The sequence below is a fragment of the Pieris brassicae genome, chromosome 8, assembly GCF_905147105.1.
Source record: "Pieris brassicae chromosome 8, ilPieBrab1.1, whole genome shotgun sequence".
Classification (NCBI taxonomy): domain Eukaryota; kingdom Metazoa; phylum Arthropoda; class Insecta; order Lepidoptera; family Pieridae; genus Pieris; species Pieris brassicae.
Window position 1 is genome coordinate 13203553 of NC_059672.1, and position 16222 is coordinate 13219774.

The window sequence follows — 16222 nt, forward strand, 5'->3', positions numbered from 1 at the left end:
GTAATGGCTATTTTTTTATTTATTTAATCATTATATGTTATCTGATGGTATATCATCCTCAAAAAGGATGAAACCAGTATAATTCCTATTGATACTTTATTATTGATAAATATTCATTAGAATGCAATATATTAATGATACAACAAGTAGAAACTTACAATTGTCAGGGGAGTTGCATCTAATTCCAGTTGGTCTTCCAGAATAATGATATAGCAAATACAATAGAGTGAAACAGTATTTAATTACACTACACTAAAGTAATGTTATGTTAGATGCAGGGGGATGAAAAAAAACAAATAGCTATTAAAATACTTTACTTAAACAATTATAATACAATGTGTACATAAGCAAATTGTAATAGATTAATTATCTGTACTAAGATAAGTACCTGTGCATATTTAAAATAATATTAAAAGTGTTTCATAATTAACATTCAATCACAGATTTCACATTCAAATACAATTTTAAAAAAAAAGTATTGATATCTATGTAAAAACCAGAGCACCAAACATGACATGAACACTGTAAGCACCTACAAATAACAACAGTTATATTTCAAGTTAAATATAAAGGTTGTAAGGGAAAATAGTGGATAGCCATACAAGTTTTGAAAGTAAAGCCATTGTTAACGTATTAAGCATTTGAAAATTGAATAAAAAATATACATAATTAGTATCAATAACAATTTTATTTTTCACATTAGTGAATAATACCATCATAGAAGTGTGATTCTCATCATTTGTATTTAATTAATACTTTTTCCTGCTATCAATACTCAGAACACAAAAACGCAAACGGCTATAAAATATACAGAATGGGCTTAGAAGTAAAACATTACACACATTAATTATCATTCATATACACTTAAATAACATAAGACTGTCTTTTACATAGTATGAACAATTCACACAATTGACTTGACGAGTATAGCATGAAATAAGAAATAACATTTGTAAAGATAAAATATAGTTTAGAGGCTTTGTAAGTTTTTGTAAGTATTTGATTTTTTTTAACAAATATTTAATTGTAATTATAACTCATTGACATTGGCACACATTCAAAGCCACAATTTGAAGCTTGTATCCTTATTCTGACCTTTATATGAACTTACCTGTACTATACTGTCTAATTATACAAACCATGTTTTTATCAATGTGTATAATTTTTTAAAACAATATACCGTTTAAGTATTAAATGTTAACCATGACAAGTTAAAAGAGATTTATCTTATAATCGCATTATGGACAAATACTTTGTTTTTACAACAACAAAAAAAATGTTTAATAACATGCTGGTATATATTATATATACCTAACCTAAAAAAAGTCTGAGTTTTTAAGCAAACGGTCAAATAAACTACATTATATTTTTTGAATGTAGTTTTTGGGGACACAAAATATCTAATGTTGAATATAAAAACAATTTAATAGACCCTCAAAGGCACTTTAATCATTACATTTATCTATGTTAAATTTCAAAGCTGAAAAGTACATATTTTAATGTCAATCACGATTTTTGAGGATAAGTTCAATGTATATCCTCAAAATTAGGTCAATGCGCTAACAATGAAATGTTGTATTAACCGTTAGTCCATTTCCCTATGAAGCAGTTGTATTATACTGAGGGCGGCCGGCCATTTCAAGTAAATATCTATCAGGATGTTCGATCCAATCAGCTGCCGATATCTTTACCTGAAACGCACAATGAAGAAAATAATATAGGCAAGAATCAATACATGTTTATGTTATAAGGTTTAAAAGCCATATTATTGAATAGGCTGTTTAATTTTGTCCAGACATGGCGCTGTACACAATTATAGACAATGTCTTTAAAGACACCAAACTTTGTAGGATTCAGCCAAAGGGACATTCATAAGGATCAATCCACACTATAATGCCATTCACGGTTCGATCTCGGTACGATCCCGGTCCGGTAAAATATTCTTAGATAAGAAACTATCAGAGTATTCTCACTGTCATATCACTCTAATTCGGATTCGATATCGTGCGGTACCGGTTGTTCGAAAAGAATATTTAACTGGAAAGATCTGACCTGTCATGACTTGTACAGACAGTGTTAATACATATTTCAACTCCAGTCTCTATTCAGTTGTGATGGAAGTTGTTACATTTTTTTCTTAGTCACGTCTAGTGATAAATCGTGGCATTTATAAAATGTAATTATGAATAATAAATACACACAGATCTTCCAAGACTTCTTTACTTACACTGTTAATATTACATAATTTTCTTTTTTTTGCGTCTAAAGTGCAAACTAACTGTCTGGTTTCTGGCAGACTGATCACATCTGCTCCACATCATAATGCTGAGCCAGGGCCACTTACATGGCACGCACACTTAAAATATACGTCTTTTGTTTAATTCCTTTTTTTCCTCAATTTTTTTGTTATGTTTTTTATTATTATTTTGTGTTTGTCTCTGTGTGTGGTTTGTTAGTAATAAATATTATATTTTCCCCATTATTATATTTCTATTCTATTCTTAACGAAACGGTTAAATTCGCGAACTTTTTAAAATTAAAGTAATAGTTGACTTTAAATGGCATTTTTTGGCGAGTAAAATTTATAGGATTATTGCGAGAAACGTGCTATGTCGACCATCGATCGAGACAGACTGATTCTGAAACTAGTGGTGTAGACACAGCGAGATTTGGTCGAACCGAGACCGGAGCAACATCGGACCGCGAAGAGCATCATAGTGTGGATCGAGCCTTATAAAGTTATTATTTTACAACAATTATTTGTTTAGATCTATAAAATGTAACCTATGTTCTATCTAAAGAATTCAAGCACAGCCGTAGTAAATGCGATTGACTTGAGTATGATAATTTGATATTTCTTAAATAATTTACATGTAAAGAACATTTGATATATTAATTTATAAGGATATATATGTTTTTATATCGTAGAGTGTATTTACATTTCTATGCCGCTCAGCCTCTTTTACTTGCCACTTCTTGACGTCCAACTGTGACTCGCGTAATGCACCGTCGCCGCAACCCCAGACCTATTTAGATATTATAAACAAAAGTTATTATATACATTTCAATTTTATATTAAGGATTAGGAAAAAATATCTATGATTATTCTTTCATTAATAATTTCAACATAATAACTTACACATATAGAATTTTTACTTTCCCATAATCATGAACTTCATAGTGGACTAAATCAGAAACTGATTTTTTTATCGTTTCAAGTACATTACCATAAATCAACTGTATGCTTAAGGAAGTAGTTATACCTCAATAGCATTAAGTGGATAAGGCGCTCCCTTAAACGTAAAGCCATCAAAGCCCTCGTTAACAGAAAGTTGTGGCGATCGAGGGTCAGCACCAGCGCGAAGTCCTTTTGGGTAGCCGCGTATACACGTGTTAAGGTATAGCATTCGAGGACCGCGCTCAACCAGTGAGAACCTGGAATCATTTTTACAATTATTAACAAGTTATTGGTGGCAGCACTCACTTAAAACAATTCGATAGATGTCGTTATAAACAATATGCAATAATGCCGTTAATGTTTATGCCGACATTATACCAAAAACGATATATGGACAGTTATAAACATGGCAGTAAACGTATACAATACAAATAAAAATGTGTACGTGTACGTAAGTGAAACTTTTTTATGACCTTGTTTTTTGAATAATGATTAAGTTTAACAAAATGCTTTTATTCATCATTAATCATAGACATGAATACAAATAATACAATTATTATTTCATTTTACCTTATTACTACTAAGGTTATTATATATTTCTGTTATTAATGGCTTCGTATCTCTTCGAATCAACCATGGTAGGGACAAGAAAAAGATGGCGCGTAACGGAAAAATGTAACGCGTAACCAAAAAATGTGAGGATATTTTTTTTACAAGTTTCACTTAAAAAGAAAATAGTTTCAATTATTAACGCGCCCAATGCTTTCACCGACCTCAACCCGGTCATACTGTGATGTTATAATAAATGGCCTAATCCAGCACAAATTTTAAAGCCGTTTTTTAAATAGACGAGCAGAGCAAGTTTAAGAATGTTTAATAGTTTTCTTAAGAAAATTTAGCCTATTTTGCATTGATACTGCAATCTTATTGGTAATTACAAAAAAACATTTTTTTTCCTCTTTCGGGTTTAAATGTGTTGGAGATATTTACTCACGTTGGATAAAGCTGTACTAGGGCACAGTCTGGTCCACCACAATACTGATGCGTTTCCCGCCACTCCTGCGGCGACGCCACCACCACTGTTACTGTTTCACCACATTCCGCCTTTCCAGACACCACCACTAGCGTAGGACCTCTGGAATTATAATTTAAGCTATATAGGGACTGGGCATTTCGCTTTATAGAGAGTTGTTATATGAAAAGAAACATTTCTATGGACAAGGGAAAATAACCAAAGAGTACATTTGACGTTTTGTCTTTTACTCAAGAGACGTTACATTAATTTTTAACTAAAAAGGCCGCACAAGTGGTCAATGAACGATTCGTCAAATAAAACCGACCCTTCATAATTATCAAATGGTGAGCGTATAGATGAACAGGTTAGACGTGAAACATTTGTCATATTTATCTTCTATGATAAACAAGCCCTTATGAAGTTATGTTTCCTTTAAGTGTCTAGTATATTTAATTTTGGGAAATCAATATATTAGAAAAGCTAAGGGTTGGCAAGGTGTTTCAATTATAAACTGAAAATCTTTACAATTGTAACAAGATCGTTAGGAAGTTATTTATATTGTATACAAAGCGCTGTCTTCAAATAGCCCGTCCCATTTTAGACTTCTCAATCCTTATTTATAAGCATAATATTTTCCATTTTATTTTAAAAACCTCACCTATAAGCCAGCGTATGATGCAAAAAACGATTGGCTCCCAGGCCGTGTTCGTTAGATGAGTAAAGCGGCACCCAATGTGAAGGCAACGCACATACTAGTCTCGACATCCAGGCTGCGCTCGCGCTGCCCCCACCACTAGTTGTTACCGGTGGAGGCTTTAGCGGGCGGGTGTATAACTGGAAAATTTTAACATTATATGTCAAAGAGAAGTTGAGACAAGTATTTTAATTCACCGCACTAGCCTTTTCATTGGTGCAAATTGAAAAAGCAGTAACGAACAATTTTAAGGGAAATTGACGTGTTAAGATAAAAATAAATCATTTGTTCCTATAGGCAAAGACAACTAAAGTAAATAGACAAATCATTGCTTTCGTATCCGTAAGTCTCAGTTACAAATTATGACGATGGATGTCACAGCTGTATCAAACTAAGAAATATCGAACTAATAATTCTTATTTTTAATTTAATATTATTTACATTTTTTTTCTTCATTGCTTACACTGCTAACTTTTACTATTATTACTATTTGTTTCTACTGAGTATTAGATTCTTATTTGTTTTTTGCGACTGAGGCGCAAACTAGCTGCTGTGGTCTCTGGCAGAATGTCTAGCGCTGTGGAACAACTCTGCTCCTCAGCATAATGCTGAGCCAGGGCCAATTACAACCACAGCACACACGCATTACACAATTAAACCTTTTTCTTAAAAAAAATTGTTATCTTTCAATTATTATTCTTTTTTTAGTCATTTTATTTTTTTGGTTAATGTTATTTTATGTGTTTCTGTGCGTGTGTTTTGTTAGTAATAAATGTTATGTCTCAACTTCTCTATGTCTAATTCGAAATGTATAGAAATCTCTACGAGATATCGCTTTAAAAATGAACCTTACTCAAAAATTCGTTTTGTTTAACAACAATTAACATAAATGTAAAGTTCAATGTTTGAATTGGCAAAAATTTAAGAATTACTTTCCAAATCCTTATAACAAATATAAATTATAACCATATTCATAATGTATATTTCTTACCACTCTGGAATAGCTTTGCAACAAGAGACAAAATAGTGGACAAATTGAAGCTTATACATTACAGTACTTATAGTAAATTTACAGAATTATAAAAAAACAAAACATTTGAAAGAATATTATTATCTTTAACAAAATAAAGGATTGAATGAAACATGTTATGATTTTGTAAACTTTGTCTTCTGGGCTCTTAAAAATAACTAAGATGTAATCAATTAAATAATTCCTATTCTAGTGTTTAAAGTAAAATACATATACCTAGTTCAGTCATATGATCGTAATTAAAAATACCTGTGACAATGTTGCAGCGACCAGCCAAGCAGCAGAAACAGGCAATAATGCAGCACGTGGTCCCACTCGGTCCAATACGGGCGTGGCCAACTCAATTCCAGTTCCACTTTCACCGGGACTGGACTCCAGTTGGGATTCCAATTCACGGTGACGAGTGGCTAATAAGTGGACGCAGTATCTGTTTTAACCAAAACTAATGTTAACTTCATAGAACATCACTCGCAGACCTTATAAACGCGGATTCTACATTACCTATTCATTAGTCAACAGAAATTGTTTTACGAACACGATCGTCTTTTATTTTATTTTTTACTCTCTAACATATACACGTGTGAAAATGACATGAAAACTTGAAAAGGTGCAGCGCTAAGAGATTCATGCAACTTCCTCACAATCGAGTAGCCCGCAACATCGCAGTACATCATCACACAAGTGTTAATAACGTATCTAGTAAAGTAATTTGGATTTTTTAGAAAGAATCTATAGCTTTATATCTATAATATATAACTTCCTAATACGTTGAAACTTTGATTGCCTTGACCAATGTAATATTTCTTTCCATATAACGACAACTGTATAACGAAAGGACATTCAGTTAATTTCGCGTCTCTATATAAGTTTTCAATGTATAATTAATGCACCATAATGTTTACAGGTCGAAATGTGTTTACATTTATATATATATATATACATTATATTTTACAAAGTAATTTTTGTATGATTTTAAACACTTAAAAGTCACCAAACAACTTTGGGATGAAAATTGTCAACCTTTTCGTGGACTGGACGGACCCGATTAACACACCAAGAAAAATGAATGATCATTTTGATAATATTTATACACGTGATTGTCATAGAAAGTTAAGTCCAAGTTAAACCATTGAGTGTCGACGGTCAACTGAGTCACTTAACATCAGATAAGCCTCATGCCTGTTTAAAAAAGCCTCTAATTTTTTTTCCAGTTTTTAAAACCCTCAATGTATCGCCACAGAAAGAAGAATCAATTGTTCTTGCTCTAACAATGATTAAAAATATTTTTATTATGGAACATAAGATACAAGTATCACTTATTCCACGTCATTAAATTTAAATAGGTAGACATCCCTACTCATCGGCAAAGGAGACAGAGGTTGTAGGCCAAGAGAAAAATTAATCGTAACATTTAAAAAGGTTAAGTAATAGAGTGAAATACCTATGTACAGGAAAGATGAGTCGATGGCAATGTTCCTCCAACCAGCGTACCACAAATCCAACACTGTGTGACTCCTTCTTATTGTAACATCCATTGACTACCGCATTTAACGTCTTGTTTATCTGTAAAGAACCGTATTTAAAATAAGTTCTCTATTTCGTAAGGATTTTTTTTTAAATATTATGGCAATAGTTTTGACTTTATGCCAGTTTCAAGTAAAGGGTTGAGAAACTACACGCGAAAAAAAACAAACAAAGACATCAAAAGAAAACAAAGGGATAAGCTAGTTAAAAACAAAATATGTACGTAAACATATTACATCTTAATATTATTAGTTATGAAAGAAGACGTAAGGACTTTATATTTAAACAATATTGATGGCTTTTTTGCTGCAATTGATGCCTACCCAATTGGCAACAAAATGCCAGGCTGTCACAAAAATATTTTAATGCAGCTGAAGGCCGAGCAATCTATGGTTCGGCAATGTGCTGCAATATGTCTGCAATAGTATGGCCCATTATGTAGACTCCTAAACGGGCTACACAAACCGTCAACAATGGTTGACGAAATCACACTTGTCGCAGCAAATTATATTGTTTTAAAAAAGAAACAGAAAAAGTAGAGATTGTGGATTCGACCTTACCTAAATAGGTGTGATACTAGACAATTTGAGTCTAGAAATAAGCCTTGATAATAAATTATTCAAGAACCTTTACTAGAATGTCAAAAGGCGACTTCGATTTCCTTTTGAAAAAGATTGGACCAAAAATAAAAAGAAATGATACAAACATTAGAATAGCAATACCTGTTACCACGAGATTGGCGAAAACTCTACGGTTTTTGGCAACTGGAAATTCATTTAAAAGTTTGATGTATATGTTCCGAGTGTCAGATGTTTCGATTTCTACTATTATTCCAGAGGTGTGTGCAGCTATTATAGAAGGATTAAAAGAATACATCAAGGTAAGTTGACATAGGTTTATTAATTATGTTAATAATAAGGAGTACTTATTATGTACTCTTTAAATTTAATAATAATAGGTATTTAGTAATAACAATTAGTGGCTAAGCATAGTAAGAAATTTGTTATTCCTTAAAAATTATAATTTTCAGTTTGATGCATCATTTTGGATTATTTGACTGGGTTTAATCTCCAATGGCGTTATCCTCAGATTGGGGAACAATTAAATTAATGAAATCAATAATTGTCTCGTTAGACCACGTAGTAGTCATTAGTAGTAGCCTAACCTCAGAATGCAGCTGTTTCAAAACACAGAATATAGCAACAGGCACACTTCACTCATAGCAAACTTCATGTCGCGTAAAAAAGGATACACTGTGCCATAACAAAGAGAGTGACTGAAACAACAATAGGCTGTGCAATATTGCAGTTGAATTCGATAGCCTAGCGATCGTCCTGCAACCCATCAATAGTGTGGCTGCTATTGTTTGCAATGTTGCCGGGCCACTGTGTTGCAGCCATCAATTGCAGCAAAACAAGGCCCGTTTAGGAGCCTCTATAGCGATCGTCCGGCCACCCATCGTGGCAATATCGGCCATAAGTGTCTATCTATACAAAACATGTTTGGCTATATATATGGCCGGGACATTACTGCAATATTGCATAGTGTGGCTGCTATTGCTTGAAATGTTGCCGGGTCACTGTCTTGCAAGATGGCCCGTTTAAAAGCCCCATTACAAATTGGGATTGCTTGTAGGTGTGGACTGTTGTTAACCATGACTGATAAGTAGGAGTCATGGATTATCGTTTTTGTTCTCTCCATATAACGACAACTCTCTGCATTTTAGGGCATTATAGAGAATGTCGTTATATAGTTTACACTGTTATATATGTTTAATTTAAACATGATAATTACCACGTAAAAAACTTGTTTGTTTACGTGTATACAGACATACGTTACAGGGACTGGTGCGACACCATTTTGGCTAAAGAAACGTTATAACAGTATTGTCTATTAAAACAGAGACAGACATCCGAGGCCCAACCTTAAAGGTTGTAGTACTACTGTTTTTTTTTTGGTATGTGCCAGTACTTCGCTTTTTAAAAGCAAACGCATAATCATGACATGATTTTGATGTAAGCAAATCTATTCAAATTTAGAATATACTGGAACATGCCGTCTCTGTCACTATCATAGTAAACGAAAGAGTTGTATTTGAACTAGACTAGTAATTTACCTGCATACAGGTCTGGGGTCCTTCTGGATAGTAGTCCATAGACAGTTTATAGCTGACATAAAGTAGACTACGCAAATCTTCTGGGGTTACCTTAGCTTCTTCAGGATCCGTGCAGAACATTCTGGAAATTAAATATGGAAGTTTTATAAATTGATATAACTATAATGTTCTACATCATATTTTAAATTTATGTATTAAATTTTTTAGGCAATTTCTTCCGTTGTTATAGGAGCAGTATTGGCCTCAGCGTGCGACTGTCCTTTCGGTCGTAGGTTCGATCCCCGGTTATTCACCTATGTAGTTTAACCTATGTGCTCGTACGGTGAAGGAAGATGTTGTGGAAACCGCTCTTAGATTAAAAAAGTCACACCGTGTGTCGGACACAGAAGGCTGATTACGTATTTGCCTTTTAGAAAAAACAAATGATCACGAAACATACAGAAATCAGACCGACCTTAATAGGTAGTAAATTTTTTCTCTCTGTTCTTATATCCAAAGAATGTATCTGAAGATATTCTATAGAGTTTATTAGCTTTATTGTTATTGTATTATTCTTGTTACCTGACATATGTATCAATAATAATATTGTCATCCAGTATGGCTAGGATCCGTTCGCATTGGTGGCGGAAAGTGTTTAGGGGGATATGCTTATTCTTGCACTTGCCCAGCCTGTGGATATACCAATAGAACTGACGGGCCAGCTCCGGATACCGAGGAAATAGATATTTCTGTAACAGATTATTCATATAGCTGTCGGTTCCACCAATTACACGATACTGAATGTAAGGGGATATTTTACCAATTTCTCTCCAAAAAACATTACACAGATTTCCAGGAATAACTAAAAGAATTGGTCATAACATAACATAACATTTGGTTTCTTAATTCATTACAATAATTAACTGCTTTAACGCGTTGTAATGGTTGCAGGTTACAAACACTTTGCAGAAAACATAAAATAAACTTTCGCGATTTAAAAGGGTTTACTGTCAGTTCTTCTTGTCTACGCCATTGATTTGAGAACTGGTTGTAAATGTAAATTAAGAGAGTTTTTTTTTACTGAAGTTCCCTTATTGTAGTTCCATTATAAGACCCTTAAAAGGATTTTTTTGCCAATCTGGGATGTGATTGCTTCGCGCTAAAAATTTAAGATAGATGTAATATTATTTATAAGGTATAAATTGTTTTTTTTTAACTCTGTAGTTTATAAGGAATTAAATATTTTTACTGTGGTGTAGCCCTTCAGGCGACAAGTTTAAACCTCTTAGTAGCTTTTTGGTGCTTTCTTTACCTTTAGTTTAAGAAATAAAAAGTGTACTTTGAGTTAACTACAGTATTTATATTTTGATTATAGGAGCAAAAGGTAGAACTATTTATGTCAGATAAACTTTCAATTTACAGATTTTATCAAATTATTTGGTATTAAAAGTGATTACTTTCTACGACAATTGCGTAACACCTTAGCGACAAGCTATTTTCAACTTATTTTATCGGTGATTATAACAAAATTAAAATATTACCGTAAAAGAATTTTCTGTGACACCATTGACACCATCCTCCTTTTGTGACCGTTGGGCCAGCAACTGTAAGGCAACACATTAAAATTACTTATCATTTATTTCATGAATATTATTCTAACCGAAGCTTTTGTATTTATAAAATCCAACCAGGAAGTAGACGCAGAAGGATAATTTTATAATGCGATAAAGTTCGAAATTTAAATCCGGCGCAAAACATCTGACGCAACTTTCGCCGTTATTCGGAGAAAGCAATTTTAACAACAGAGCAAAATATGACAATCTCTTATCTATTATGCCCTTCAGTGAAGTTATATTTAGTTTGACAGATATTATTTTGCAACGCTATAATCTGTCCTGATTGTAGATTAAGACAGTAAAATAGTTACATTTTATGTAACTAATTAGCCTGACCGATAATGTTTAATTACAAAAGTAAACTAATCTTGATCGATGCGTGGTAATGACTTTGTCTCAACTAAGGCTTAGTCTTACATCTGATAAGGACGAAAATCAAAAACTTAATCAACTTTAAAAAATAAAAACAATAAAAAGGGTTTTATTTCTAACGAATTACACTATATACAAATGATCATTACAATAAAAACTAATATTCAGTAGTCGTTAATGTAAGTAATAAATTATATTATTTGATACGAAGATTTCTTTTTAATAACTTCCCTTCCATGGCACTTGCGCTCGAGTACCAGTACTTTCCTAGTACACATAGGAAGAGTCCGAACTTAGGTATATGGGTTTAATTTATTACAATAATTTGTTTCACCGCATCCTTTGGGACCTGCTTACAGTAACAAAGGAATTGTTATGTTTATGGGTTTTTTCACTAAGAAGTGGGTTAGTTTTTTTTTAAATATTATATTATGGCAATAGTTTTGACTTTATGCAAGTGGGTTAGTTGACGAGTAATTTACGAAAGCATAGAGCAGTGAAGGTTTATTACTCTTTAATCTTCATGCGATCAATTATGTACCCACTGAAGTCGTTTATAGCGACTGATTTTTTTACAAATATTTTAGATAATTTCAGAGTTGGAAAGAATTAGCGGCTATCTTTAACATACTTGCAGTATATCGTTCAAGAAACTAGATTATCATTGCTTGTGTATATTATGAATGGCGATTATTATCGATAGCTTACAAAATATCATAAACGATAATGGGAATTCACCGAGCATAAATCTTTATAGATCCACCAATTAGAATAATTTGTGGCTCAACACGCAGAGATTTACATTTATATATTTGATTTTATTCAAATTAAAAAACACTTTTCAATGTAAAAAACAAAAAAAACTATCTCTTACAGCGTGTAAAGATATTTTAAAGTTATTTATTAACATAATTCTGTATTCGTACATTACTTCTTACAAAGATTGTATACATTAGAAAATGTGTGGATTAAATTACGTTATTGCTACAAAGCAATAAGCCTTGAATTTTTTTTAAACTAGTGACCTCAGGTAAGTTGCGATGTTTTCGTTTCGCAACAATGCCGAAGTCATAGTCAAACTTAAATCCTTAACTTAAATGATATAAGGTTAAAGGGTTATCGTACCTTACAAGTGGGTTTTATGCATGGTTTCTTCCTTTTTAAATTTCGAACCTGTATACCAACGATGGTGAACCGTAGTTCAGAGATTGCGGGCAATCCCATCGCGTTCTAATTCGCAACTAAGCAAACAAACGACAAATCCGATAAGATTACCCGCTTGTTTTATTGATTCTTATAATCGTGATTTAATTCGACTTTGATTGGAGGCATGCAGTTCAATAATCTGATTGCAACCTTACAATTTGATTCCATTTATTATGGCGTATGAATAGTAAATGTGAGGAAATCAATATCAAAGATTGAAGAACACATCCACCAATCTTCACTTGACAACATCCTTAAAAGGATTATGTATGGACATTTATAGCTTAATGTTAAATGTATTTGTTTAATGTTTCAAATACTTCAATATGATTTTCGATCATTAATCGTCACATTAAAAAAAAATATATATGTATATAGAAAGATTATTTCTATCGTTATAATCTGTGTATATAATCAAGATAAAAATATTATCTGATAGCATCTATACAGTTGTGCAGAGGACCTACCAGGCACGTGAAACGCAAGTATGACGCCATTTATTATGAAACTCGAAATTGGAAAAAAACATGAACAGAAATTATTTTTCGATTGGAGGCATATTAAGCTCTACGGCGCGTGTTTGTCATGTGAATTTCCTTATCAAATATTTCACACAATTCATCACCACCACCGTGCCATCATGTGACCATTTTATGTTTGCTAAGTGTAAATTAACATTACATTGTTTGCCCAACCGTCATTATTCCTTGGTTGGTAATTGGGTTATCGAGGCTATATTAAATTAGCTGTTTAAAAATCTCAGGTTTGATATCTGATGAGAAAAGTCTTTTACATACTTTGTATGTGTCCGTAACACATATTGTATAGTTTGCTATACTTTATTTGGTAAGCTATTGGCAAGCTAAAGTAAATACTATGCCTAAATGGCTGTAAAAACAGGTTATAGAAATGCTAAACAGCCAAGATTTACTAATTAGTATGACTCTATAGTCATTATAAGTAGAGTAAAGATAAGATAAAATATTTTTTTGTTTTAAGTTTATGTTATGTTTACTTAAGAATACAATGGGCCTACATGTAAGTAGCTAATGCATTTACAATGTATAAGTTTAACTTTAGATTTACAACCATCTAAATATAGCAGTAGCAATATTTTATTGATTTGTTATTTTATAATTAAATGATCTCTTTTTAACATCTAGATAAAGTTTTTTTTTTGTACAATAGTACAGATCTACACTTAGATACTGTTTTTATTTCAAAAACCTATGATAGTGTGTAATTAGTGACATGGAGACATTTGTGGTTTAGTTTCCTATCTGTGTGTAAGTGTCAATATTGTTCTGTATCTGTTGCAGTTTTATTTAGTTCCTTTTTCAATCATAGTTACTAATTAAAGTTATTAAGTTTTTATTGAAGAAATTAGCATGCACTATAAATCAGAATCAATTGCATCACAGGTCAGTTTAAGGATAAACTTATTTAGCAACAATGCATGACTTTGTTAAATTATTTCCTTCCTTATTTATTTACACTTAACCAATGTTATAGATACAATTTTCTCATAATTTAAGATATAGGATATAATCAACTTAAGTTCTTATAATAAGCGAAATAATTTCAGAATTCAGAGGGTCATATCAAACAAAATGTTAGTAATGAAATTAAATCCAAAACAAGTAATCCTTCCATACAGATAATTCAGAATTTATAAACAATGCAAGAATTTATTGTCAGTGTTTTTTTTGTAGAATTAAAAGTTATATAAGTAAGTAAAAGGAAAAATTTCCAGACTTGTAACTTTTCAAATGCTTATTTCATTATTTTATACTAATAAATAAGAATTGGTAGATTGGCAATTAATAATGTGATGCAAATTAGGGTAACCTACCTTTCCTAATTTTTCTACAGGCACGAGCGACAAGGGCGCAGGTGCTTCCGGCTTATCTGTGTGACCTTGTAGCTCTCCGCTGGAACCCGATCTAGCTCCACGAGTCGACCCTCGAGGTGTACTAGCCCCACTGCCGCTTCCATCTGTGCTAGGCTTGTCGTGACTATTATGGTTTCCCATATCTCACAAGATCCACTACCGTATACCATATAATATAGGAAAACTTTTTTAAAGGCGTTAATTACTAAGAGTAAAATAAACAATACATGGGTAAAATTTAAAAAAATTGGACGATTCAGTAACTACAACTCAGTCATCAAACAATATATCACAGCAAAATATGGACACTTATCATTATCATCTGGAGAAGGTGATTACTATGTCACTGCCAAATTTAGTTGTCTTATTGCTAACAATAAAGTCAACTTCAAAATTCAAAATGACACGGGGGCTTAGACAAAATGGCTTAACAGTATGTAGAAAGTCGGAAACTAAATTTGTATGAATATGCAACAGCTCGTGTCGACGGTCGGTAGCCTAAGCCCAAAAGGCGTGAGGCGGGATACAATAAGTGACGCCATGACAGTGCTACGAAAAGACACTCACGCTGTTTGGTAGTCAACGGCCAATTAATGTTTCGACAGTGTAGAAAAAACGGCGTTTATATCCCATGTTTTTGAGTGATCTCAAAATCTGCTGTTAGCAATCATTCAGTTATTCAATACAACTATGGCCATTTTTAATGGCTAGTTTTAAAAACATGTTATATTTTGGACGTTTTAACGAAAAGTTTTTTTAGTTAAGAGCTCTAGTTTTAAATATTTGATATTTTAATTTAATCTAGTTTTTTTAAACGTTATTATATAATTATACGAAATTATAATGATCTAAAAAAAGATAAAAAAATATTAGTTAATTATTATTTTAAAGAATTTTAAGAATTTTAGTATTTTAATGAATCAATGCGAGGATAACATAATAGACGCAGATAAATATGAACATATAAAAAATATCAGCAAATTAGCATAGGAAAATATGTTTAAGCTATAGTTTTCTAAAATTCGAACATCCTAGTTATAGTTAGATATTTATATTGCATGAAAGTTAATGAAATTATTCTGTAATTTAAAAAAAATACATAATGTTACTTGTAAGATAAATATATTTGTTTGTTGTAAACTTATATAAGTAAACAGTTTTAATATTAAAGTTACCTACTGAATAAACCTTCTATCACAGTACTTGTTACAGTTACAGTTGGGAAAAAAGTTTCTTCGCATTTTTCAAGAAAATTCACAATATTAAAAATAAAGAATACATACATTTAACTAAAAAATGTAGGTACCATTTTGATAACTTTTTGCCATTGTGTGGATAGGGATATGACCCCATTGCTATAGAAATTTTGGGGTTTCTGATCAAAATACTATAATAATATCGTGATGTTAACCTGACGCTGCCTAAAGTATTCTCGAGAGACCGAAACATGTGGAATATGTAAGTGCAAGTCAGGACTATACAGCGGATGCATTAACACCCCCCAGCCATGTTCTCTTAATTTTTGGAGAGTGGCTTAGTAGCGTTATGATGATGAATAACCACACCCCTTCTGTTGATTCATTTCGGTTCAAATTGATAGA

At 32.2% G+C, this 16222-nt stretch overlaps 1 protein-coding gene across 2 annotated transcripts; it reads right to left on the reverse strand.

Annotated features, from left to right (window-relative positions):
- Positions 1-303: 303 nt before the first annotated feature.
- On the reverse strand, positions 304-14975 carry LOC123712984. 2 transcript variants are annotated; one of them, XM_045666423.1, is made up of 11 exons: positions 14583-14975; positions 11078-11140; positions 10119-10285; positions 9558-9678; positions 7359-7480; positions 6167-6344; positions 4852-5027; positions 4173-4313; positions 3264-3435; positions 2940-3026; positions 304-1691 (listed from the first exon to the last, which is right to left on the reverse strand). In XM_045666423.1, exons 1-11 carry the CDS (start codon positions 14760-14762, stop codon positions 1599-1601), a joined length of 1500 nt encoding a protein of 499 aa, XP_045522379.1. In that variant the 5' UTR covers positions 14763-14975; the 3' UTR covers positions 304-1598. The 2 variants fall into 2 exon arrangements, with proteins under 2 accessions (XP_045522379.1, XP_045522380.1); XM_045666424.1 differs by lacking the exon at positions 14583-14975 and adding an exon at positions 12650-12772.
- Positions 14976-16222: the final 1247 nt, after the last annotated feature.